The 25,518-nt window shown below is 45.0% G+C and overlaps 2 protein-coding genes across 8 annotated transcripts in view; one reads left to right on the top strand and one right to left on the bottom strand.

Annotated features, from left to right (window-relative positions):
* Positions 1–23,115, bottom strand: part of pisd (phosphatidylserine decarboxylase) — a 133,400-nt gene extending 110,285 nt beyond the window's left edge. The window contains exons 1-2 of the mRNA XM_068055391.1: positions 23,011–23,115; positions 15,300–15,373 (exon numbers count right to left, since the gene is read on the bottom strand). Of these exons, the coding sequence (XP_067911492.1) occupies positions 15,300–15,373; positions 23,011–23,078 (142 nt within the window). The 5' untranslated portion in view covers positions 23,079–23,115. The remainder of the gene's footprint in view (positions 1–15,299; positions 15,374–23,010) is intronic.
* A 165-nt stretch (positions 23,116–23,280) lies between these two features.
* Positions 23,281–25,518, top strand: part of sxph (saxiphilin) — a 114,144-nt gene continuing 111,906 nt past the window's right edge. For 5 of the 7 annotated variants that reach the window (XR_010977330.1, XR_010977329.1, XR_010977331.1 and 2 more), the window contains exon 1: positions 23,282–23,396. The gene's annotated coding sequence lies outside the window, so the exon portion shown is untranslated. Of the gene's footprint in view, positions 23,397–23,420; positions 23,584–25,518 lie in introns of those variants that run through there. The other 2 variants (XM_068055617.1, XM_068055616.1) reach the window with 2 other exon arrangements.

Raw genomic sequence — 25,518 nt, 5'->3', positions numbered from 1 at the left:
TAGACAGGGAGAGAGAGAGAGAGAGGGGAGAAAGACAGGGAGAGAGAGAGAGGGGAGAAAGACAGGGGAGAGAGAGAGAGAGGGGAGAAAGACAGGGAGAGAGAGAGAGAGGGGAGAAAGACAGGGAGAGAGAGAGAGAGGGGAGAAAGACAGGGAGAGAGAGAGGGAGGGGAGAAAGACAGGGAGAGAGAGAGAGAGGGGAGAAAGACAGGGAGAGAGAGAGAGAGGGGAGAAAGACAGGGAGAGAGAGAGAGAGGGGAGAAAGACAGGGAGAGAGAGAGAGAGAGAGAGAGAGAGAGGAGAAAGACAGGGAGAGAGAGAGAGAGGGGAGAAAGACAGGTAGAGAGAGAGAGAGGGGAGAAAGACAGGGAGAGAGAGAGAGAGGGGAGAAAGACAGGGAGAGAGAGAGAGAGGGGAGAAAGACAGGGAGAGAGAGAGAGAGGGGAGAAAGACAGGGAGAGAGAGAGAGAGAGGGGAGAAAGACAGGGAGAGAGAGAGAGAGGGGAGAAAGACAGGGAGAGAGAGAGAGAGAGGGGAGAAAGACAGGGAGAGAGAGAGAGAGGGAGAAAGACAGGGAGAGAGAGAGAGAGGGGAGAAAGACAGGGAGAGAGAGAGAGGGGAGAAAGACAGGGAGAGAGAGAGAGAGGGGAGAAGGACAGTGAGAGAGAGAGAGAGGGGAGAAAGACAGGGAGAGAGAGAGAGAGAGGGGAGAAAGACGGAGAGAGAGAGAGAGGGGAGAAAGACAGGGGGAGAGAGAGAGGGGAGAAAGACAGGGGGAGAGAGAGAGAGGGGAGAAAGACAGGGGGAGAGAGAGCAGGCGAGAAAGACAGGGAGAGAGAGAGCAGGCGAGAAAGACAGGGAGAGAGAGAGAAAGAGAGCGAGAGAGAGGATAAAGAAGCTGAAGCGGCTTGCGTTAATTGGGGGGGGGGGGGGGGGGGGGTTGGCGGCGACAGAGTAACCCTCGTGAAAGCATAGCCAATATGAAGGGGCCGAATCCAGGGCTGGATACAGATTGCTAAAACTCGCTCAATTAATTCCAAAGTTCAATGAGGAAGATGTAGAAGCATTTTTCATGTCTTTTGAGAAACTGACAAGGCAGCTAAAATGGCCAGCTGAGACCTGGTCCCTTTTAATACAAAGCAAACTAACTGGAAAAGCCCATGAGATTTATTCCTTGTTGCCAGCTAAGAGTTCATCAAACTGACCAAAAATGCTATCCTTGGGGCATATGAATTCGTACCCGAAGCAGAGCGCCAAAAGTTTAGAACCCTCAAAAAGCAAGCTAATCAAACTTATCTGGAGTTTGAAAGTAGTAAGCAACAGGCTTTTGACTAGTGGCTGAGGGCTTTAAAAATACAGCTCAGCTAGGAGACTCTCACAGAAGTAACCCTGTTCGAGGAATTTAAAAACTCTCTGCCACTCTCAATGGAGACCCATGTAGAGGAGCAATGGGCTTCGGGAGTCCGGCAAGCAGCCGTTCCGGCCGATGAGTTTGCTTTAATAAGTCTGTTTCCCAGGAGAGAACCTTTCCTAATCACCCCCCATAAATCCGAAAAGGATAAAGGGTAGGAAGGTGATAGAAAGCCCAGGCAGTCCTGGGAGAGAAAGGAAAGCAGCAGACACAGGGAGCCCTCCTCCAGCCAAAAAGGAAGGTGCTGTGAGCAAGAGTGAGACCCGGAGACCTGTGTGTTTCATTGTGATAAGGCAGGGCATTTAAAAGCTGACTGCTGGAAACTAAAGAGAAAACCAGTAGGGTTAATCAGGACACACCCGTTCAGTGAAGAAAGGACCCTGATTAAAGAGACAGAACAAGTTGTGGCTTTAACTGCAGTAAGAGTGTAACCCAGGAAGCTTACTACAGGCCAGTGCAGGAAAAGTTAATAGGATTTCTGAAGGTTATCGGGTTTTGTGTTTGAAGGTAAAATAACCCCATATCGCTTGAGTGAGGCAAGCAAGCCCATAGTAACTCTCAGGGACACAAGGGCCACCGGATCTCTTTTACTGGGAAAAGGCCTGACCTTTCCCCCCCCCCCCCACAGAGAGTGCAGTGAACACCAAAATGGTGGTGAGTGGTATTGGAGGGCAATATGCCTGCACCTGTACACCAGGTGCACCTCGAGTGCGACCTAGTTTCGGGGCCAGTGATTGTAGGGATTGTCCCTAGTTTGCCTGTGAACGGGGTTGACCTGCTCCTAGGTAATGATCTGACAAGGGTGAAGGTGTCAGCCCCCCCACCCCCCCCAGTAGTGTAAGAAAGACCGCAGGAGGTCAGAGAGACAGGGCAGTGGCAGGAGATGGTTCCCTGCAGAGTCCCTGAATGTCTAGTGGATCAGGCCATAATCAAACCAGCCCTTTCAGTGGAGACTGCATTGGCACTGCAGGCAGATGACCATGTCCGAGACTTTCTTTGGAAAGTTAGGAGACCCAGGGAACAAATTAAATGGATTTTCCCTCGGTGAGACTCAGCAAGCCGACGCAATATTGAGAGTGTTAGCACAGGCTGCCCAGTCTGATAGTGAAGCAGAGGGAGTCTCTGATTGCTTCTATTTAAAGAATGAAGTACTGATGAGGAAATGGAGTTCTCCACACAGACCTGAGGGCAAGGAGCAGACAGTAATTAACTAGTTAGTGGTGCCACAGAGGTACCGGGAGAAATATTAAGAACACCATGTTTAAAAAAAATCAAACCCTGTTACAATAATACTAGGTGAAGACACAAAAGACCCCTAGACACCTTTCTAACCTGGTCGTAACAATTTTTTAATTTTATTGCTCTAGAAATGAACCCCAGTGCTTGTTTTTTTTTGAGCTTATTAACCTGTCACTACTTTTAATTTGTCTATCTATACTCCCCAAATTCCTTTGCCCCTCAAACCCAATCTAAACAGTATGTGGCCTCCTGAAATTTTCTATCTCACACTTATCTACACTGAAACTCATTTGCCAATTAGACACCTATTCTGCAAGTTTATTAATGTCTTCTTGTATTTTGTCACATTTTTCCTTTGTATTAACTACACAACCCAATTTGGTGTTATCCATAAATTTAGAAATTGTACTTCCAATTCCCAAGTCTAAATCATTAATGTAAATTATGAACATTAGTGCCATCACTGATCCTTGTGGAACACAACTTTGCCAATCTTTGTAACTAGCTTTAACCCTTATTCTGTTTTCTGGTTTAGAGCTAGCCTGCTATCTGTTCCATCTCCACATGCTCTGACCTAATCATTAGTCTACTATCCGGTACCTTATCGAAGGTCTTTTGAAAATCCAAATATTACATTTACTACATTACCCTTATTGACTCTTTGTTACTTCTTCAAAGAATTCAATAAGTTTGGTCAAACATGACCTTGCCTTTTGAATCCATGATGGCTATTATATTTTCGGCTTCTAGATGTTTATCTATTACATTGCTTGAGTAAAGATTCCACTATCTTTCCTGCCATGATCATTAAGCTAACTAGTCTATTGTTCCCTAGACTTGTTCCAATTCCCTTATTAAATATAACATTAGATGTCCTCTAGTCTAATTAAATTTTATACATCCAATAACACCTTTCTCTCTCATCCCTGATAAATTTTAACATAGATAAAATCTGGACCAGAGTTTTTATCCTCTCCAAGTTTAATTCAATTATCTCCTTTTTTTCTATCTTCAATGTATTTTATATAGTTTTTGGTCTCTTCTACGTCATGCCCACCTTATTAGTCTCCCTAGTAAATACTAAGGCAAAGTAACTATACAACATTTCTGCCATTTCACTGTCATTGTCTGAGAGTTTACCTTGTGCACCCCTTAGTGGTCCTATTCCTATCTTGAGGTGCCTTTTTATTTGTCTGTAGAATACTATTTATTTATATATCCTTAATAATTTAATTTTGTAGTTCCTCTGCTTATCTTTTTTTGACTTCTTTCCTAACCTCTTTACATTTCCTTTTGTTATCCTCTTTTTTATTATCTATGTGTTTAGTGCATGCCTTTTTTGTCCTCATCTCTTTATTCACTATTGGCTAGTTCGTTCTGGTTTTTCTTTTATTGAGGAATGTATTTGTGGGACTGTTGCGAGCATTTCTGCTAGAATACATTTGTCCTGAATGCTATTGAACACAGTTTTAAATATTTCCCACAGCCATTCTCTCTCTTTGACTGAAATATTTTCTCCAGTTTACCTTCCCTAGTTCCACTCTCATCCCTTCAAAATTATTTTTCCAATCTATTTCTTGGCCTTTGTCTTACTTGCATCTTTCTCAATTATTTGAAATTTAAGCTGTGATTGCCAATGCTTACACACTCCCTGATGCTTACTTCTCTTCTTTGTTCTGGTTCATTTCTTTACTAGATTCAGTAGTGATTCCTCTCATTGGCTTATGTACTTATGTACTGAACACACTAAAAACTCCATTCTTTTTCACACATTCCTTACCTCTCCAGTTTATTTCAGGGTAGTTGAATCTCCCATGGTTATTATATGCCTAACTACTTATTCTTCCAATTCTCTTCCACAACTGTGTGATCTGTAGATTACCCCATTAACATGACTGATCCCTTCTTATCCTTTGTCTCAATCCACAGACATTCTATCTTAAATGTTCCTCCCTTTCTTCCACTGCCATTATGTTGTCTCTAATCAGTACTGCTCCATCAGCTCCTTCTTCCTTCTCTAACCTTTCTAGACTGCAAAATTCTACTGCCAGTCCTGTTCTTTATGTAGTCATGTTTCAGTTATCCCTACATCATCTTGATCCTCAATACAAATTATTGCCTTCAATTCCCCCAATGCATTTCATCCAGCAATTTCTATGCTCCTATATAAACATGCTAAATCAGATGAGATCAGCAGTTCAGGTTCCTCCTTAATTTCTAAATGCAGAAATTTAGCTAGGTGAAGCTACACTCATGGGCAGAAACCAACATCTGTACATGCAAAACATTACTTTCTCCTTCCTTTTAGGACCCACATACCCAAACGTTCCCAGGTTAAGAGAGTATGTGCTCTGTGTGTACCACCTACATGAGACACTGCAGCAACTCACCCAGTCTCCTGAGACAGCACCTTCCAAACCCGCAACCTCTACCACCTAGAAGGACAAGATGCATGGGAACACCACCACCTGCAAGTTCCCCTCCAAGCCACACACCATCCTGACTTGGAAATACATCACTGTTCCTTCACCGTCGCTGGGTCAAAAACCTGGAACTCCCTTCCTAATAGCAGTGTGGGTGTACCTACATCAGATGGACTGCAGCAGTTCCAGAATGTGACTCACCACCACCTTCTCAAAGGCAATTAGAGATAGGCAATAAATGCTGACCTTGCCAGTGATGCTCAACATCTCATTAAAGAATTTTAAAAAACCTCTTCCAGAACTCTGCTATTCTGCCTCAGGCCACTAGGGTGTGCATGAGAGCAGATGATTCATCTAATAACCCGACAATTCAACAGTGCCCCCAAAAGGAACCCAATAGCTTTGTAGCAGTTTGTTTGGTATCTAGATGTAACTTACTTTAGGTTCTGGCTAATCCCATAGACTCCATATTCCAGGTCAAATAGCGCAACAGAAGATGAGCTTTTTGTACCAGTCTGTACCACACACTGTGCCAGACGCACAGGATCACAGACCCTCCAGTTCTTTAAACACCAGGAAGACCAAAAATAAATGTCTTTTATAAATAGTCTAAGCACAAATGCTGCCACTTTGAGAGTGTTACTGCACTCATCTGCTGACTCGGAGTTTATCCAGTGAGTAGTCAAGCCGCACAAACAACAAGGTTTCGGGTTTGATCCCTAAACTTGGTAGAGGTAGCTGATCACATTTCAGAGCATAGGCATGGGTACAGCAACTGGCTCTGTGCTCTCATGTTAAGGAGTGGAAAAATCAGACTTCCTGCCCGCAGTATGTATGCAGATATCCTTACGACAGGACTGGGTTCTGCTGTGATACCCCTTATACTTAAATAGCTCAACACAAGTGTCTGGGTGTGCACATTAATAATAGGTATTTAAGCAAGGTGCCTGAAGACAACTTCACCCCAGCAAGGAAACTCAGGAGAGATTATCCAGTTAAGCCTTTGGTCGATGGTGATGCCCAAGATATTAAAGGTGGGGAACTCAGTAATGGCAGTGTTGTTGATGGTCAAAGTCAGATAGATGGACGACTTCTTAATCATGATTGTCATTACCTGGTACTTATGTGGCATGAATGTTACCTGCACTTGTCAATTCAAGACTGGATATTATCCAGATCCTGCTGTAGGCTGGCTGAACAGGCTGAACTCAGTCTTCCCAGGGCTTACAGTGCCATCTTGATGTCGAGGGCAACTCTTCACACCTCTCCTCTGGCATTTTTTTTATTCTTTCACGGGTTGTGAGCGTCATTGGCAAGGCCTGCATTTGTTGCCCGGCCCTAATTGCCCTTGAGAAGGTGGTGGTAAGCTGCCTTCTTGAACCGCTGCAGTCCTTGTAGGGCAGGTACACCAACAGTGCTGTTCGCGAGGGAGTTCCAGGATTTTGACCCAGCGACAGTGAAGGAATAGCGATATAGTTCCAAGTCAGGATGGTGTGAGACTTGGAGGGATACTTGCAGGTGGTGGTGTTCCCATGTATCTGCTGCCTTTGTCCTTCTAGGTGGGAGAAAACGCAGGTTTGGCGACATGGGTTCAAATCTCACCAGGGCATTGGTAAAATCTGAATTCAAGTAATAAATCTGGAATTAATAGCTAGTCTAATGGTGACCATGAAACCACTGTTGATTGTTGTAAAAACCCATCTGAGTCACTACTGTCCTTTAGGGAAGGAAATCTGCTGTCCTTACCTGCTCTGGCCTGCATGTGACTCCATCCCCACAGCAACATGGCTGACTCTTCAAGGCACTCAAATGGTCTAGCAAGCCACTCAGTCGTAGCAAAGACCTCTACAAAGTCTAAGAAATGGAATGAAACTGGACGGACCACCCAGCATCGACCTAGGCACTGGAAATGACAAGGGCAAACCCAGCCCTGTCGACCCTACAAAGTTCTCCTTACTAACATCTGGGGCTTGTGCCAAATTTGGGAGAGCTGTCCCATAGACTAGTCAAACAGCCCGACAGTCATACTCACCAAATCATACCTTACAATGTCCCCGACACCACCACCATCCCTGGGTATGTCCTGGCCCACTGGCAAGGCAGACCCACCAGAGGTGGCAGCACAGTGGATTACAGTCGGCAGGGAGTCACCCTGGGAGTCCTCAACATTGACTCTGGACCCCATGAAGTCTCATGGCATCAGGTCAAATATGGGCAAGGAAACCTCCTCCTGACTATGATCTACCACAACCCCCTCCACCCCACCCCCAGCTGATGAATCAGTGCTTTTCCATGTTGAACACCAATTGGAAGCAGCACTGACTGTAACAAAGGCACAGAACGTACTCTGGGTGGGGGACTTCAATGTCCATCACCAAAAGTGGCTCGGTAGCACCACGACTGACCGGGCTGGCCAAGTATTAAAGGACATAGCTGCTTGACTGGGCCTGCGACAGATAGTGAGGGAACCAACAAGAGGGAAAAAACCACCTGACCTCATCCACACCAATCTATTTGTCTCACTGTCAACGACCCCTTCCATCACTTTGCTTATGATCAAGAGTAGACTGACAGCGTGCTAATTGACCGGGTTGGATTTGTCCTGCTTTTTGTGGACAGGACATACCTGGACAATTTTCCACATTGCCGGATAGATGCTAGTGTTGTAGTTGCACTGAAACAGCTCAGCTAGGGGCGCGGCTCACTCTGGAGCACAAGGCTTCAGTACTACTGATGGGATGCTGTCAGGTCCCATATCCTTTGCTGTATACAGTGCCTTCACACATTTTTTGATATCATGTGGAGTGAATCAGATTGGCTGAAGACTGGCTGGCATCTGTGATGCTGGGAACTCCAGGAGGAGGCTGAGATGGATCATCCACTCAGTACTTCTGGCTGAAGATTGTTGCCATTGCTTCAGCCTTGCCTTTTGCACTGATAAGCTAGGCTCCCCCATCATTGAGGATGGGGTTGTTTGTGGAGCCACCTTCTCCAGTTAGTTGTTTAATTGTCCACTACCATTCACGACTGGATATGACAGGACTGTAGAGCTTAGATCTGATCCGTTGTTTGTAGGAGCGCTTCACTCTATCACATGATGCTGCCGTTTAGTATGCCGGTAGTCCTGTGTTGTAGGTTCACCAGGTTGGCAACTCATTTTTAGGTGCTGCTCCTAGCATGCTCTCCTCCACTCCTCACTGAACCAGGGTTGATCCCCTGGCTTGATGGTAATGGACGAGTGGGGGATATGCTGGGCCATGAGGTTACAGATTGTGGTTGAAAACAATTCTGCTGCTGATGACCCACAGCGTCTCATGTATGCCCAGTTTTGAGTTGCTAGATCTGTTCTGAATATATCCCACTTAGCACGGTGGTCATGCCACACAACATGCTGGTGGTAATCCTCAGTGTGAAGACGGGACTTCATCTCCACAAATACTGTGAAGTGGTCACTTGTCAGGGACAGATGCATCTGCGACAGGTAGATTGATGAGGGCAAGGTTAGGTAGGTTTTTCCCTCCTGTTGGTTCTCTCACCACCTGCTGCAGGCCAACAGAGATGTCCTTAAGGATCTGGCTAGCTCAGTCAGTAGTGGTGCTACCGAACCACTCTTGATTTATGAGCATGACATTTCCCCACCCAGAGTACATTCTATGCCCTTGCTATCCTCAGTGCTTCTTCCAAGTGGTGTTCAACATGGAGGAGCACTGATTCATCAGCTGAGGGAGGGTGTAAGGTGGTAATCAACAGGAGGCTTCCTTGCCCATGTTTGACCTGATGCCATAAAACTTCATGGGGTCTGCAGTCAATGTTGAGGACTCCCAGGGCCGCCCTCCCGACTGTATACCACCGTGCCCCCACCTCTGATGGATCTGTCCTGTCGGTGGGACAGGACATACCCAGGGATGACGATGGAAGAGTCTGCGACATTGACTCTAAGGTACGATTCAGTGAGTTATGACTGTGCCAGGGTTGGCTAGTCTATGGGACAGCTCTCCCAATTTTGGCACAAGTCCCGATGTTAGTAAAGAGGTCTTTGCAGAGTCAACTGATCATGGTGTGCCATTGTGTGCCATTGTCATTTTCGGTGCCTAGGTCGATGCCAGGTGGTCCGCCCGATTTTCTTATTTGACTTTTCTGTAGTGGTTTGGCACAACTGAGTGACTCGCTAGGGCATTTCAGGGAGCAGTTAAGAGCCAGCAATACTGCTGTGGGTCTGGATTCACATGTAGGCCAAACTGGGTAAGGCCAGCCAATTTCCTTCCCTAAAGGACATCAGTGAACCATATGGGTTTTTATGACAATCTCGTGGTTTCCTTGTCACCATTACGGAGGCTGGCTTTTAATTCCAGATTTATCAATTAATTAAATTTAAATTTCACTAGCTGCCATGGTGGGATTTGAACTCGAGTCCCCAGAGTCCAGGCCTCTGGATTACTAGTCCAGCATATTACTACACCACCGTCCCCTTGCTCAGATCAAGGCTGTGAGGAGAACTGGAGCCAGATGATTCTGACAGATCTAAACTGAATGTCAGTAAGCAGGTTATTGGTGAGGAGGTGTCATTTGATGACTCCTATCATGATGCTGCTGATGATCGGGAGGAGGCGGAAACGGCAGGAATTGATTTGAGTTAGATTTGTCCTGTTTTTTTTTTTGAGGATAGGAAATACCTGGACAATCTGTCACATCGTTGAGTTGATGCCAGTATAGTTATCACTGGAACATCTCAGCTAGGGGAACAGGTAACTGTGGTGTGTAGGCATTACAGCAGCAATGGTGTTACGGCCTTTGATGTGTCCCATGCACTTCTTCATGTTACATGGAGCAAACTAAATTGACTGGACATCTATGAAGCGCAGACCTTCAGGAGGAGGAGCAGAATCACCCCTTCAGCACTTACAAACATAGGAGCCTCATCTCTTGCACAGACATGGTGGGCCCCACCGTACTTGAGAATGGGGATGCTCAGAGAGCCTCCCGATCCTCTAAGTTGCTTGGTGGTCCATTCTTAACTGGATGCGGTAGGGCTACACAGCTTTGATCTGATCTGTCGAATATACAACGCATAGCTACTTCTGGTGTTTAGCGTGTTGATAGCCTGGTGTAATAAGCTGCCCGAACAATCAGGTTCCTTGCGACTATTCCACTTTGATGGACACTGGCCTCAACAGTTCCGATTAAGTGTCACTGACCTGAAAATTTAACTCTTTTTCTCTCTCTCAATGGATGGTGCCTGGCCTGCTGAATGTTTCCAACATTTTCAGTTTTTTTATTTCAACTATATGTTACACAACTAGGCTGCTCTGGGATGGTTGCATCGAGATTTACAGATTTCCATTTGCTTGGGGCTAACCATGGTTGCAAGGTTCGCATTAAGCTTTCAAAATTCTGTCAGTAAGGCTTTGTAGTCAGTTGGAACTAAGCCTAAGTCTGTCTTTATCATTTCCTGAATTGGATGAACCCACATGACTGGAAATAACTGCTTGTAGAAGAAGGGCTGTACGCTCCAGAGATTGCCGTTTTCGTCTTGTATGTTTGTTATTAACCCCCCTTGCACTGGCCTGTACTCTGGTGTCATTCTGTTTGGGATCAGATGCTCCAACTCCTTCAGGAAGAGGAGGAATGATTGTCCCTGTTAGCCGCACAGGGGCCTGGCTGCTGATGGCACTACTGCCGGATGACAAAAACTCAGGGAAGCTCTAACTGGTGATCTTCAGAAGATGGGTGCAGTCGGGCACTCTTAACTCAAAGGGCCGAATGGTCAAGAACGGGCTCTCAGCTCCTCTAACTTGTCCACCAGGATCCAAACTTGTGGCGGTAGGACAACCGCTAGCTTCACATCAGCCACTAAAGCTACTGGTCCTCTCTGCCCCAATGGCAGATTAAGTGCTTCTTTGATGCTGAATCCACTGACCTGGATTCCAGGTGCAGTTTACTTGCAGCACCTAATGTGGAGGTTGCTCTAACACAGTCGAGCCAGCACTGAGTTGAAGTTTAGTGTCAGCTGTGGGTAGCACACTTGCTTTTGAGTCAGGAGTTTGTGAATTCAAGTCCCACTCCTTAGTCTTAAGCACATAATCTAGCCTGATACTCCAGTGCAGTATTAAGGGAGTGCAGCACTGTTGGAGATGCCATCTTCTAGATGAGACTTTAAACCAAGACCCCAATTGCTCTCTCTAATGAATTTAAAAGATCCGAAGGCACTATTTCAAAGAGCAGGGGCATTCTCCCAGTGTCCTGACCAACATTTATCCCTCAACCAACATCACTAAATACTACCTGTTCATTTCACAGAATTGTTGCAGTGCATAAGGTGGCCATTTGGCCCATCGTGTCTGCACCGGCTCGCCAAAAGAGCAATTCACCTAATGCCATTCCCCCGCCTTCTCCCCATAACCCTGCACATTCTTCCTTTTAATATAACTGTCTAATTCCCTTCTGAATGCTTCAAATGAACCTGCCTCCACATCAGGCAGCACATTCCAGACCTTAACCACTCGCTGCATGAAAAAATTTTCCTCATGTCGTTTTCGCTTCTCTTACCCATTACTTTAAATATATGCCCTTTCATTCTTGATCCTTTCACGAGTGGGAACAGTTTCTCCTTATCTACTCTGTCCAGGCCCATTACTTTGACTACCTCTATCAAATCAAATCACCTCTCAGCCTTCTCTTCTCCAAGGAAAACAGTCTTAACTTTGCCAATCTATCTTCATAACTGAAATTCCTCATCCCTGGAACCATTCTCATGAATTTTTTCTGTACTCTCTCCAATGCCCTCACATCTTTCCTCAAGTGCGGCACCCAGAATTGGACGCAATACTCCAGTTCAGGCCGAACTAACGTCTTATACAAGTTCAACATAACTTCCTTGCTCTTGTACTCTATGCCTCTATTAATAAAGCCCAGGATACTGTATGCTTTATCAACCGCTCTCTCAACCTGTTCTGCCACCTTCAATGACTTTTGCACATATACACCCAGGTCCCTCTGCTCCTGCACACACTTCAGAATTGTTCCCTTTGTTTTATATTATCTAACCATGTTCTTCCTACCAAAATGAATCACTTCGCATTTCTCTGCATTAAACTTTATCTGCCACCTATCCGCCCATTCCACCAACTTGTCTATATCCTTTTGCAGTTCCACACTATCTTCCTCACTGTTCAAAATGCTTCCAAGTTTCGTATCATTCACAAACTTTGAAATTGCACCCTGTACACCAAAGTCCAGGTCATTAATATCAGGAAAAACAAGGGTGCCAACACTGACCCCTGGGGAACTCCACTACAAACCTTCTTCCAGTTCGAAAAACATCCATTGACCACTACTCTGTTTCCTGTCACGAGGCCAATTCCATATCCACGTGGCTACCACCCCTTTTATTCCATGAGTTGTAAGTTTGCTCACAAGTCTGTTGTGCAGCACTGTAGCAAACACCTTTTGGAAGTCCATGTACACCACATCAACTGCATTGACCTCTGTTACCTCCTCAAAAAACTCCAGTTATACATGATTTTCCCTTAAGAAATCCATGCTGGCTTTCTTTAATTAACCCGTATTTGTCCATGTGCCTATTAATTTTGTCACGAATTATTCTTTCTAGAAGTTTCCCACCACCAAAGTTAAACTGACTGGCCTGTAGTTGCTGGGCTTATCATTACACCCTTTTTTTGAACAAGGGTATAATGTTTGCAATTCTCGAGTCCTCTGGCACCACCAGAGTCTAAGGAAGATTGAAAAATTATGGCCAGTGATTCCGCAGTTTCCATCCTCACCTCCCTCAGCATCCTTGGATGCATCTCACCTGATCCTGGTGCTTTATCCAATTTAAGTACAGCCAGACTATCTAATACGCCCCCATCAATTTTAAACCCTTCTAGTGTCTGAATTACTTCCTCATTCACCATTGCCATGGTTGCATTTTCTTCCTTGGTAAAGACAGATGCAAAGTATTCATTTAATATCCCAGCTATGCCCTCTGCCTCCATACATAAATCCCCTTTATGGTCCCTAATCGGCCCAACTCCTTTGATTACCTTTTTACTATTTATATGCCTATAGAAAACTTTGGAATTCCCTTTGTTAGCTGCCAGTCTCTTTTCATGCTCTCTCTTTGCTTCTCTTATTTGCTTTTTCACTTCCCTTCTGAATCTTCTATATTCAGCCTGGTTCTCAATAGTATTTTCTATCTGACATCTGTAGTAAGCACACTTTTACTTTATCTTAATTTCTACCTCTTTTGTCATCCAGGGGGTTTTGGATTTGTTTGCCCTACTTTTCCCGTTCGAGGGAACATACCTTGACTGTGCCCGAGCTCTCTCTTCTTTGAAGGTAGGCCATTGTTCAGCTACCGTTTTCCTGCCAACCTTTGACTCCACTTTATTTGCCCCAGCTCCATTCTTGCCCCACTAAAGGTGGCTTTCCCCCAGTTAATTATTCTTACTCTGAATTGTTCTTTGTCCTTTTCCATAGTCAGCCTGAACCTTGATACAATGATCACTGTCCCCTAAATGATCTTGCACTGATACTTCATCCACTTGGCCCACCTTATTCCCAAGAACCAGGTCTAGCAGTGCCTCCTTTCTCATTGGACTAGAAACATACTGTAGAAAAATTTCCTGAACACACTCTAGGAACTCTTGCCCCTCACTGCCCTTTACACTACTATTCCAGTCTCTGTTTGGATAATGTCCCCCTTTATAACTACCCTATAATTTTTGCACCACTTTGTAATTTCCTTGCAAATTTGTTCCTCCATGTCCTTCCCCATAGTTGGTGGCCTATAAACAACACCGAGCAATGTAACTGCACCTTTTTTGTTTATTAGCTCTAGCCATATTGATTCTGTCCTCGAACCCTCTGGGACATCCTTTTTCTCCAGCACTGCAATGCTCTCCTTAATTAATACTGCCACTCCTCCCCCATTTTTCCTTTTCTATCTTTCCTAAATACCTCGTATCCAGGAATATTCAGCATCTAGTCCGCCCTTCTTTCAGCCAGGTCTCTGTTATAGCCACAATGTATTTCCACATATCAATCTGCGCCCGTAACTCACCAATCTTATTAACACTCCATGCAAGACATACATGCGCATGAACCTTGATTTAGATTTTATTACTTCCTCCCTTACTCTGACTCAACCTAATAACTTACTATTCTCTACTCTAGAGCTATGTATCTCTCCCAGTTTTCTGTGCACCTTGGTATTCATTTATTTTTTATTTATTTAGAGATACAGCACTGAAACAGGCCCTTCGGCCCACCGAGTCTGTGCCGACCAACAACCACCCATTTATACTAACCCTACAGTAATCCCATATTCCCCATCACCTCCCTACACGAGGGGCAATTTACAACGGCCAATTTACCTATCACCTGCAAGTCTTTGGATGTGGGAGGAAACCGGAGCACCCGGCGAAAACCCACGCAGGGCAGCACAGTGGCACAGTGGTTAGCACCGCAGCCTCAGCTCCAGCGACCCGGGTTCAATTCTGGGTACTGCCTGTGTGGAGTTTGCAAGTTCTCCCTGTGTCTGCGTGGGTTTCCTCCGGGTGCTCCGGTTTCCTCCCACATGCCAAAGACTTGCAGGTTGATAGGTAAATTAGCCATTATAAATTGCCCCTAGTATAGGTAGGTGGTAGGGAAATATAGGGACAGGTGGGGATGTGGTAGGAATATGAAATTAGAGTAGGATTAGTATAAATGGGTGGTTGATGGTCGGCACAGACTCGGTGGGCCGAAGGGCCTGTTACAGTGCTGTATCTCTAAACTAAACTAAACAGGGAGAACTTGCAAACTTCGCACAGGCAGTACCCAGAATCGAACCCGGGTCCCTGGAGCTGTGAGGCTGCGATGCTAACCACTGCGCCGCCCCAATTCCTCTCTGATATTTCCTCCCGGCTCCCACACCCAACAGTTAGTTTAAACCCTCCCCATTAGTATTAGCAAATCGACAGACGGAAATTTGCCCCAGCTCTCATTTGTCTCATTGTTGTTTGCGGAATCCCACTGTGCGCAATTTGGCTCCTTTAGTTAATTTCAAAATCCCACCACCCATGTTCTTGGGTCACTTTTCTTTTCCCATAGGTTCCTAACAATCACAGAGCCATAGTATTGGTCAGCACCATGAGGAAGCTCCTGTAAAGCATTGTTATGAGCCATCTTTCTAAGATCTTCAACAAACACTCCATCATAAAGTAATCAGGAAAATGTGTACTCACAGTTGGAAAAACTCCGGATGGCTGGGCTTGTGCAGCACAGAGTCGGTGAGGGGAGGCGCACAGACCACGACAGACTGAAAACCGGGGGGGAAAAAGCCACCATTAAAATGCAGCAGAACCAATGGCTCCTACAAAACAACTGGTGCAAGCAGGTAATCCGTGCTTCCATCAACCATACTGGGAGCTCCATTTCTGCTCTAACCTCAGAGTACCCATGACTGCACTAGTGAAAGTAGATCTCTCATTAACAAGGCAAAGTTCTTCTTTGCTGAGTTATTAGGGTTGCCTACTCACCACTTATCCCTCTTGGAGCTGAACAGGCCTGCTCCTATGTCTCTTACCACTAAGAAATGCCCAAGAGCAACTCACCCACCTGCCAACTACACTGTTCCTCCCAGGTTAATGTTTCCCTCGATGGGATGCACCTGTCACAATGCTGCCTCCAGGACTGTTGAGAATGGAGAAAACATGCTCTAGCACATGGGTGGATTGAGCCAAACAATGACACTAAAAAGGAACAGCCCCAGCCAGTGAAAAGTCAATGTTCTGAAGCGTTAACTCGATTTCTCTATCCACAGTGTCTTAAAAATATATTAAAAGACTTAAAGACTCTGCTTCCACCGCGACAATGTAGGTCTGCGAGCACAGAGGTGATGAATGGGTGAGTGGGCCTCAATTCAGATGATAGAAGTTTTGGACGAGTTCAGGTTTATGGACAATGGAAGAGTCCGGCCAGGAGATCATTGGAATACTCAAGTCAAGAGGTAACAATAGTATGGATGGGGACTTCAATAGCATAACTTTTTTTCTAAACTTATCCATTCATGAGGTGTAGACATTGCCGGCAAGGCCAGCATTTATTGCCCATCCCTATTTTCCTTCAAGAAGGCGGTGGTGAGCTGCCTTCTTAAACTGCTGAGCCTATGTGGTGAACTCCCAACAGTGTTGTTAGGTAGGGAGTTCCAGGAATTTGACCCAGCGACGATGAAGATGCATTTACAAATCAAGATGGCGTGTGACTTGGAGGTGATGGTATTCCGTGTCTGAGGCATTGAAATTTAGGTGGTAAAGCTCCCGGAATTGGGAGGTGCTGTCGAAGAAGCCTTGGCGAGTTACCACAGTGCATCGTGTAGATGATGCATTCTGTAGCTATGTTGCACTGGTGGAGAGAGTGAATGTTTGAGGTGGTGGGTAGGGGGCTGATCAAGCAGGCTACTTTGTCCTTGATGGTGTCACACTTCAGGTTTTGTTGCAGTTGCACTCATCCAGGCAAGCGGCCAATATTCTATCACACCCCAACTTGTGCCTTGTCGGTGGGGGAAAGGCTTTGGGAAGTTAGGTGAATCACTCATCTGATCTGCTCTTTTAGCCTCAGTGTTTATTTGATTGGTCTCGTTAAGCTTCTAGTGAATGATGACCCCCAGGATGCTGATGCTGGGGGATTCGACAATGCTAATTCGACAGAAGGTCAAAGGAGCATAAGATGGGCTTGGCATGGGCAGAGATGGACATATTCCAGAGATGGATACAGACAGTCTTTGCGATCGAGTGGTTATTCAGGTAGGAAGCTCAGCTCAGTGAATAGGTCAAGGTTATGAACAGTGTAGTTCAACCCAAAATAGTTTGCATGGGAGGGGAATGGAATCAGTAGCAAGAGAATGTAGTTTCTGGTGGAAGCCAAAGACAATGGCTTTGGACTTCCCGATGTTTAATTGGCAGAAACTGCATCTCATCAGGGACTGAATGTCAGACAAGCAGTTTGGCAACAGATACAGTAGAGGGGGTCAAGAGAGGTGGTGGTGTCATCAGCGTACATGTGGAAACTGACGCTGTGTTTTTGGATGATAGAGCGATAGTATGAAGATAAGAAACAGGAGGGGGTCAAAGATAGATCTTTGGAGAGCAAAGATAACAGTGCAAGGGTAGGAAGACAAGCCATTTCAGGCGATTGTCTGTCTACGACTGGATAGATAAGAATGAAACCAAACAAGGACAGTCTCACTCAGCTCAGGAGCAGCACTGGAGGAGGATGGTGCGAACAACTGTGTCAAAGACTGCTGACAGGTTAGGAATGATGAGGAAGAATACTGTACCATGGTCAGTTACATAGAATGTCATTTGTGACTTTGATTAGGACCACTTCAGTGCTGTGGTAGGAGTGGAAACCTGACCGGAGGAGTTAAAACATGGAGTCATGGGAAAGATGTGCAAGGATTTGGAAGGCAGCAACACATTTAAGGATTTTGGAGAGGAAAGGGAAGCTGGGATTGGGCAGGTAGTTTGTCAGGATGGCGGGGTCAAGGCTTTTTTTTTGGGAAAGATGACAACAGTACCTGAGGAAAGGGAACAGTTTATCATATCAGGTAGCAATGAGTGGTAAGCAATTTAGCAGGATTAGGGTTGAAAGCAGGTGGTGTGTCTCATGGGCAGAATAAGCTTGGGAAGGGCACGAGGGGAGATAGGAGAGAAACAAGAGACAGATACAGGTTTAGCACGAGGAGAGGGGGAACCTTGGCATGAGAGAGAGAGAGAGAAATTACTTGATAACCTTACACAAAGCTATTGATCTCAATCTTGAAAAGTTAAGGGGCCCAGCACCTACATTTATTTGGAGAAGAGAATTCCAGATTTCCACTACCCTTGTGTGAAAAAGTGCTTCCTGATTTCACTCCCAAGTAGCCTGGCCCTAACCTTGACATTATGTCCCCTTGTTCTGGATTCCCACACCAAAGGAAATAGGTTCCCTATCTAGCCTATCAAATCCCTTTATCATTTTTAACACCTTGATTAGATCAGCCTTCTAAACTCAAGTGAGTACAAGCCAAATTCATGCAACCTGCTGTCATCTTCTAACTGAATGGCAGGATAGGCTCAAAAGTATGAATGGCCCACTCCTGTTCCAATGCAAGATTGCCGATACTCACCATCCCTGCCTCAGAACATCACCATTTTCATGGCAACAGTGAGAAGAGAGGAGAAATACTGTCTTCCCTCTGAAAAGGATGCAATTCAGCTACCCTCACTACCTTGAATGCTTTTGAAAAAACAAACATTCTCCAAGTTATTTGCTCCCACCTCCCTTGGGGCCTTCAGTCAGAACAACAGGAACAAAACATTTTAAACGGTTATCATTTTAATTAGTTGTCACATCTATGAATCACAGTATGAGCAACTTTTCAATACCAATTAAGGTATACAACTTCATTACATGGGGGAGGCGGGGGGTGAAGAACACAAACATTTCTAAGTTCCAATTACAAGTTGTGTGAAACCTCTAAGCGAAAGTAGTACAGAACGGAATCGTGCTCTAGTAAATTTCAACAAAACTTTGAAGTGGCAAGAAACAAGCTTGCTCTTTGTTCCTCCATTTGAGCAAATTTGAACAGCACTGAAGCCTGCAAACGCAAGATTTACAAAGAGAGCTGAGTTGATTCATATACTTGACAACAAATTAAAACTGTAACAATTTAAAAATATGTTATGTTCTTCTTGTTTAGATTGAAGGCCCCAAGAGAGGTGGAAGCAATTAGCTTGAAGAATTTTTTTCAAATGCATCCAAGGGATGAGGGTGTTTATATTTTTTTAAATTTATATTTAGAAATACAGCCTGAAACAGGCCCTTCGGCCCACCGAGTCTGTGCCGACCATCAACCACCCATTTATACTAATCCTACACTAATCCCATATTCCTACCACATCCCCACCTGTCCCTATATTTCCCTACCACCTACCTATACTAGGGGCAATTTATAATGGCCAATTTACCTACCAACCTGCAAGTCTTTTGGCATGTGCGAGGAAACCGGAGCACCCGGAGAAAATCCATGCAGACACAGGGAGAACTTGCAAACTCCACACAGGCAGTACCCAGAATTGAACCCGGGTCGCTGGAGCTGTGAGGCTGCAGTGCTAATTCCAAATATGAAATCCGGCCAACTTCATTCAAAAAATACAACCTGGAGGTAATGTGGCAATCTAGACCCCTCAACTAAACCTCCCCTCAGCTGTTCCTGAGAAAACAACCCCAGCTTGTCCAAGTTTTCCTCAACTAAAATTCTCCATTCCTGGCAACATCCTCGCTAGCTAGCATAACCTCCCTGCTCTTATACTCTAGGCCTCGACCAATAAAGGAAAGTATCCCTATGCCTTCTTGACCACCTGTCCTGCTGCCTGCAGTGATCTGTAGACATGCACTCCAAGGTCCCTCTGCTCCTCTACATTTCTCAGCACCTTACTATTTGTGTATTCCTTGCCTCATTGTCCTCCCCAAATGCATTGCCTCACACTTCTCATAATTGAATTCCATTTGCCACTTTTCTATTCACCTGATCAGTCCACTGATAGCTGCAGTCTACAGCTTTCTTCCTCACTATCAAACACACAGCCAATTTCATATCACCTAGAAACCTCAATCAGAATGAGAAAGGACTAAAGCTTGCGATGGTTTAAGAGCCTTTTTGTTTGCCATGGTTCAGCAGCAGCACTCTCACTCTAGTCAGAAGGTTATGGGTTCAAGTCCACTCCAGAGGCTTGAGCACATAATCCAGGCTGTCATTACCAGTGCAGTACTAAGGGAGTGCTGGACTGTCAAAGGGATCACCTTTTGGATGAGATGTTAAACTGAGACCCCACCTGCCCTCAAGAGTCTAAAAAAATCCCATAACATTATTTCAAAGAGCAGAAGAGCTCTCCATATGTTCAGGTCAATATTTATCCCTCAATCAACATCACTAAAATCAGTTATTTGGTCAGTGCAAGGAAATTACAGAGCGGTGCAAAAATTATAGGGTAGCTATAATGGGGGACATTATCCAAACATAGACTGGAATAGTAGTAGTGTAAAGGGCAGTGAGGGGCAAGAGTGTCTACAGTGTGTTTAGGAAAATTTTCTCCAGCAGTATGTTTCTAGTCCAATGAGAAAGGAGACACTGCTAGTCCTGGTTCTTGGGAATGAGGTGGGCCAAGTGGATGAAGTATCAGTGCAAGATCATTTAGGGGACAGTGATCATTGTTACCGTAAGATTTAGGCTGACTATAGAAAGGACAAAGAACAATCCAGAGTAAGAATAATTAACTGGGGGAAAGCCAACTTCAATGGGATAATAATGAAGCTGGGGCAAATAAATTGGAGTCAAAAGTTGGCAGGAAAAACAGTAGCTGAACAATGGGCTACCTTCAATAGTTCGGGCACAATCAAGGTATGTTCCCTTGAAGGGGAAAGGTGGGGATAACAAATCCAGAGTCCCCTGGAAGACAGAAGAGGTAGAGATTAAGATAAAGAAGAAAAATGTGCTTACCACAGATGCCAGATAAAAAATACTATTGAGGACCAGGCTGAACATAGAAGATTCAGAAGGGAAGTGAAAAAGCAAAGAGAGAGCTTGAAAAGAGACTGGCAGCTAACATTAAAGGGAATCCCAAAGTTTTCTATAGGCATATAAATAGTAAAAGAGTGATCAAAGGAATAGTTGGGCTGATTAGCGACCATAAAGGGTATTTACACATGGAGGCAGAGGTATTAAATGAATACTTTGCATCTGTCTTTACCAAGGAAGATGGCAATGGTGAAAGAGGAGGTAATTCAGACACTAGAGGACTTAAAATTGATAAGGAAGGCATATTAGATAGGCTGTCTGTACTTAAAGTGGATAAAGCACCAGACCGGATGAGATGCATCCAAGGATACTGAGGGAAGTGAGGGTTGAAATCGCGGAGGCACCGGCCATAATTTTTAAATCTTCCTTAGACTCGGAGGTGGTGCCAGAGGACTGGAGAACTGCAAGCATTACACCCTTGTTCAAAAAAGGGTGTAAAGAAAAGCCCAGCAACTACAGTCCAGTCAGTTTTTCAGTGGGAAAACTTCCGAAATGAATAATTCATGACAAAATTAATAGTCATATGGACAAATCCGGGTTAATTAAAGAAAGCTAGCATGGAAATCTTAAGGGAAAATCATGGTTAACTAACTTGCTGGAGTTGTTTGAAAAGATAAGAGGGGGCTGATAAGGGCAATGCAGTTGATGTGGTGTACATGGATTTTCAAAAGGCGTTTGATACAGTGCCACACAACAGACCTGGGAGCAAAGTTACTACTCATGGAATAAAAGGGGTGGTAGCAACATGGATACAGAATTGATTGAGCAACAGGAAACAGAGTAGTGGCTAATGGATGTTTTTCAGGCTGGAGGAAGGTTTGTAGTAGAGTTCCCCAGGGGTCAGTGTTGGAACCCTTGTTTTTCCTGATATATGTTAATGACCTAGATGTTGGTGTACAGGGCACAATTTCAAAGTTTGCTAATGATACAAAACTTGGAAGCACTGTGAACTGTGAGGATAGTGTAAAACTGCAAAAGGTCACAAACAAGTTGGTGCAATGGGCAGATAGGTGGCAGATAAAGTTCAATGCAGAGAAATGTGAAGTGATTCATTTTGATAGTAAGAACATGGAGAGACAATATAAAATAAAGGGTACAATTCTAAAGAGGGTGCAGGAGCAGAGAGACCTGCGCGTATATGTAAATAAGTCATTGAAGGTGGCAGAATAGGTTGAGAGAGCAGTTAATAAAGCATACAGTATCCTGGACTTTATTAATAGGGGCATAGAGTACAAGAGCAAGGAAGTTATGTTGAACTTATAGAAGACACTAGTTTGGCCTCAGCTGGAGTACTGCATCCAGTTCTAGCTGCCGCACTACAGGAAAAACGAGAGAGTATTGAAGAGAGTATAGAAAAGATACACAAGAATGGTTCCGGGGATGAGGAACTTCAGTTATGAAGATAGATTGGAGAAGTTAGGTCTCTTTGCCTTGGAGAGAAGGCGGAGAGGTGATTTAGTAGAGGTATTCAAAATCATGAGGGGTCTGGACACAGCAGATGGGGGAAACAATTCACACTCATGAAAGGATTGAGAACGAGGGGGCACAGATTTAAAGTAATGGGTAAGAGAAGCAAATGCAACAGGAGGAAAACCTTTTTCACACAGCGGGTCGGTAAGGTCTGGAATGCACTGCCTGAGAGTATGGTGGAGGGAGGTTCAGTTGAAGCATTCAAAAGGGATTTAGTCAGTTATATGGAAAGGGAGAATGTGCAGGGTTGCGGGGAGAAGGCAGGGGAATGGAACTAAGTGAATTGCTAGTTCGAAGGGCCGGGCAGACAAGATGGGCCAAATGGCCTACTTCTGCACTATTCATTGATTGGGTGTCTCATTTTTGGGACCTTGCAATGCACAAACTGCCCAACGTGTTTTTTAAAAGTACGCCACTGGCTGTAAAAAAAATCTTTCCTTCTTTAAATTCTGAGCTAATGTTACAGAACCAGAGGGAGAAAGCAGGCCGTTTGGTAATTAAAAATACTTTGGTTGGCCAATACTTGATGTGCTCCTGACCCTGCATTTGCAGGTGCCTATTTAAGTCGGGGCACCTGCTGTCCTGACGAGTGAACATCACTCGGTTTACTTTAGTGTTTATTCAAATTTCAGAACATTAAGCCAGTAACAAACCCGCAAAGCTGAAGTCCACAAACGGCTCCTTAATGCGGGCAGTGCAGGACAGAACAAGCCGCCTTCCCGCAGCCACCCTCCCTCTCCGGGAGTCCAGCCGGCCCACTCCCTCAGGCTGCCCAACGACAGGCCTGTCGGTTAAGTTAACGCCACCTCCTGCTCCAGCCAGTTCCTACCCGTATCTCTCCGAGACCCCCACCAGCCGCACTTTACCTGGGCCCGGCGGCACAGAGCCGCGACGACAACACACACACTCGGTAGACCACCATGGCAGCAGCCATTCCCTCAGCACTGCAGCCAATCAGCAGCCACCATGGCGGAGGCCACGCCCTCGGCACTGCAGCCAATCAGCAGCCACCAATACGGAGGCCGCGCCCTCAACACTGCAGCCAATCAGCAGCCACCATGGCGGAGGCCGCGCCCTCAGCACTGCAGCCAATCAGCAGCCGCCCCGGAACCTCCCAGAATTCCCCGGGCACCAGTGGGGAATTGTCATGAGGACGCCAGGAGGTTCAAGTTGAAGGTGTCATGGTGACTGGATATTGGGAAGGAGCAGGGGAAAGGACTGGAATGAGCCACCTGTATCCATTAAACGAGAGGTTGGATGTTTTTGGAATACAAGAAAGTAAAACCTGTTCAAATCTGAGCTGATACTCATATTGCAATATTGAGGGTGGCCACCACTACCTGTTTTTTAAGATGTTAAATCCCATCTACCCTCTCACTGATGTAAAAGACTCAAGTGGATTGAAAAGATCCCATGGCACTATTTTGAAGAAGAACACGGTAATTTTCCCACTGCCCTACCTGTGAACCTGTCATCTCTGGTCTCAAGTTTCTCTTTCATCTGTATGTAGAATCATAGAATGGTTACAGTGCAGAATTCGGCCTGCCAAGTCCATGCTGACTCTCTGCAAAAGCAATATAGCTAGTCCCACTCGCCACCCTTTCCCTGTAACCCTGCAATTTTTTTCCCTTCAGGTGCTTATCCAATTCCCTTTTGAAAGCCATGATTAAATCTGCCTCCACTACACTGCTAGGCAGTGCATTCCAGATCATAACCACTCGCTGCATAAAGAGTTTTTCCTCATGTCGCCGTTGGTTCTTTTGCCAATCACCTTAAATCGGTTTCCTCTGGTTCTCAACCCTTCTGTCAGTAGGAACAATTTCTCTTTACACTGTCTAGACCCCTCATAATTTTGAACACCTCTATCAAATCACATCTCAACCTGCTTTATGCTGAGGAAAACAACCCCGGCTTCTCCAATCTGTCCATGTAACTGAAATTAATCATCCATGGAACCATTCTTGTAAATCTTTTACGTACCCTCTCTAAAGCCTTCAAAGTGTGGTGCCCAGAATTGGACACAGTACTTGAGGCCGTATCAGTGCTTTATAATGCTCATCATAACTTCCTTGTTTTTGTGCTGTATGCCTCTATAAAGCCCAGGATCACATATGCCTTTTTAATGACTTTCTCAACCTGCCCTTCCCACTTCAATGATTTGTGCATATATACACCCAGGTCTCTCTGTTCCTGCACCCCCTTTAGAATTGTGCCCTTTATATTGCCTTTCCTCGTTCCTCCTACCAAAATGTATCGCTTCACACTTCTCGCATTAAGTTTCATCTGCCACATGTCTGCCTATTCCACCAGCCTGTTTAAGTCCTCTTGAAGTCAATCACTATCCTCACATTTCACAATATTTCCAAGTTTTGTGTCATCTGCAAATTTTGAAATTGAGTCCTGCACACCCAAGTCTACATTATATATATCAAGAAAAACAGTGGTCCTAGAATGAACTCCTGGGGAACCCCACTGTATGGCTTCTTCCTATCTGAACCATAACCATTCACCACCACTATCTGTTTCCTGTCACTCAGACAACTTCATACTCCATTACCCCCACCACCTCGTCCCCGTCCCAGGGCACCTTCCCTTGCAATCGCAGGAGGTGTAATACCTGCCCATTTACCTCCTCTCTCCTCACTATCCCAGGCCCCAAACACTCCTTTCAGGTGAAGCAGCGATTTACTTGTACTTCTTTCAATGTAGTATACTGTATTCGCTGCTCACAGTGTGGTCTCCTCCACATTGGGGAGACCAAGCGCAGACTGGGTGACCGCTTTGCGGAACATCTCCGCTCAGTCCGCAAGCAGGACCCTGAGCTTCCGGTTGCTTGCCATTTCAACACTCCCCCCTGCTCTCATGCTCACATCTCTGTCCTGGGATTGCTGCAGTGTTCCAGTGAACATCAACGCAAGCTCGAGGAACAGCATCTCATCTACCGATTAGGCACACTACAGCCTGCCGGACTGAACATTGAGTTCAATAATTTCAGAGCATGACAGCCCCCCACTTTACTTTCATTTTTAGTCATTTTTAGTTATTTTTTCTTCCCTTTTTTTTGCATTCCTTTTTACATTTTTTACAATTTTTTTTGCATTTATTTCATTTCATCTTAGTTTGTTCAGTTTGCTTACCCACTGTTTTTTTCAGGTTGTTTTTCTTCAGGTTTGCACTTGCTGATGTTCAATATTCAGTATATTCACACCTAATCTGTACTAATGCTTTGTCTTTCAACACACCATTAACATATTGTTTGCCTTTGCTCCGTGACCTTTTGGTCAGCTATGTGGCCTGGTCCAATCTGCACCTTCTCCTTTGTTATCTCCTGCCCAACCCCCACCTCACTTGTTTATAATCTGTGACTTTTCTAA

This window comes from Heterodontus francisci, chromosome 23, assembly GCF_036365525.1.
Source record: "Heterodontus francisci isolate sHetFra1 chromosome 23, sHetFra1.hap1, whole genome shotgun sequence".
Classification (NCBI taxonomy): Eukaryota; Metazoa; Chordata; class Chondrichthyes; order Heterodontiformes; family Heterodontidae; genus Heterodontus; species Heterodontus francisci.
This window is presented reverse-complemented; position numbering and strand designations above follow the sequence as displayed.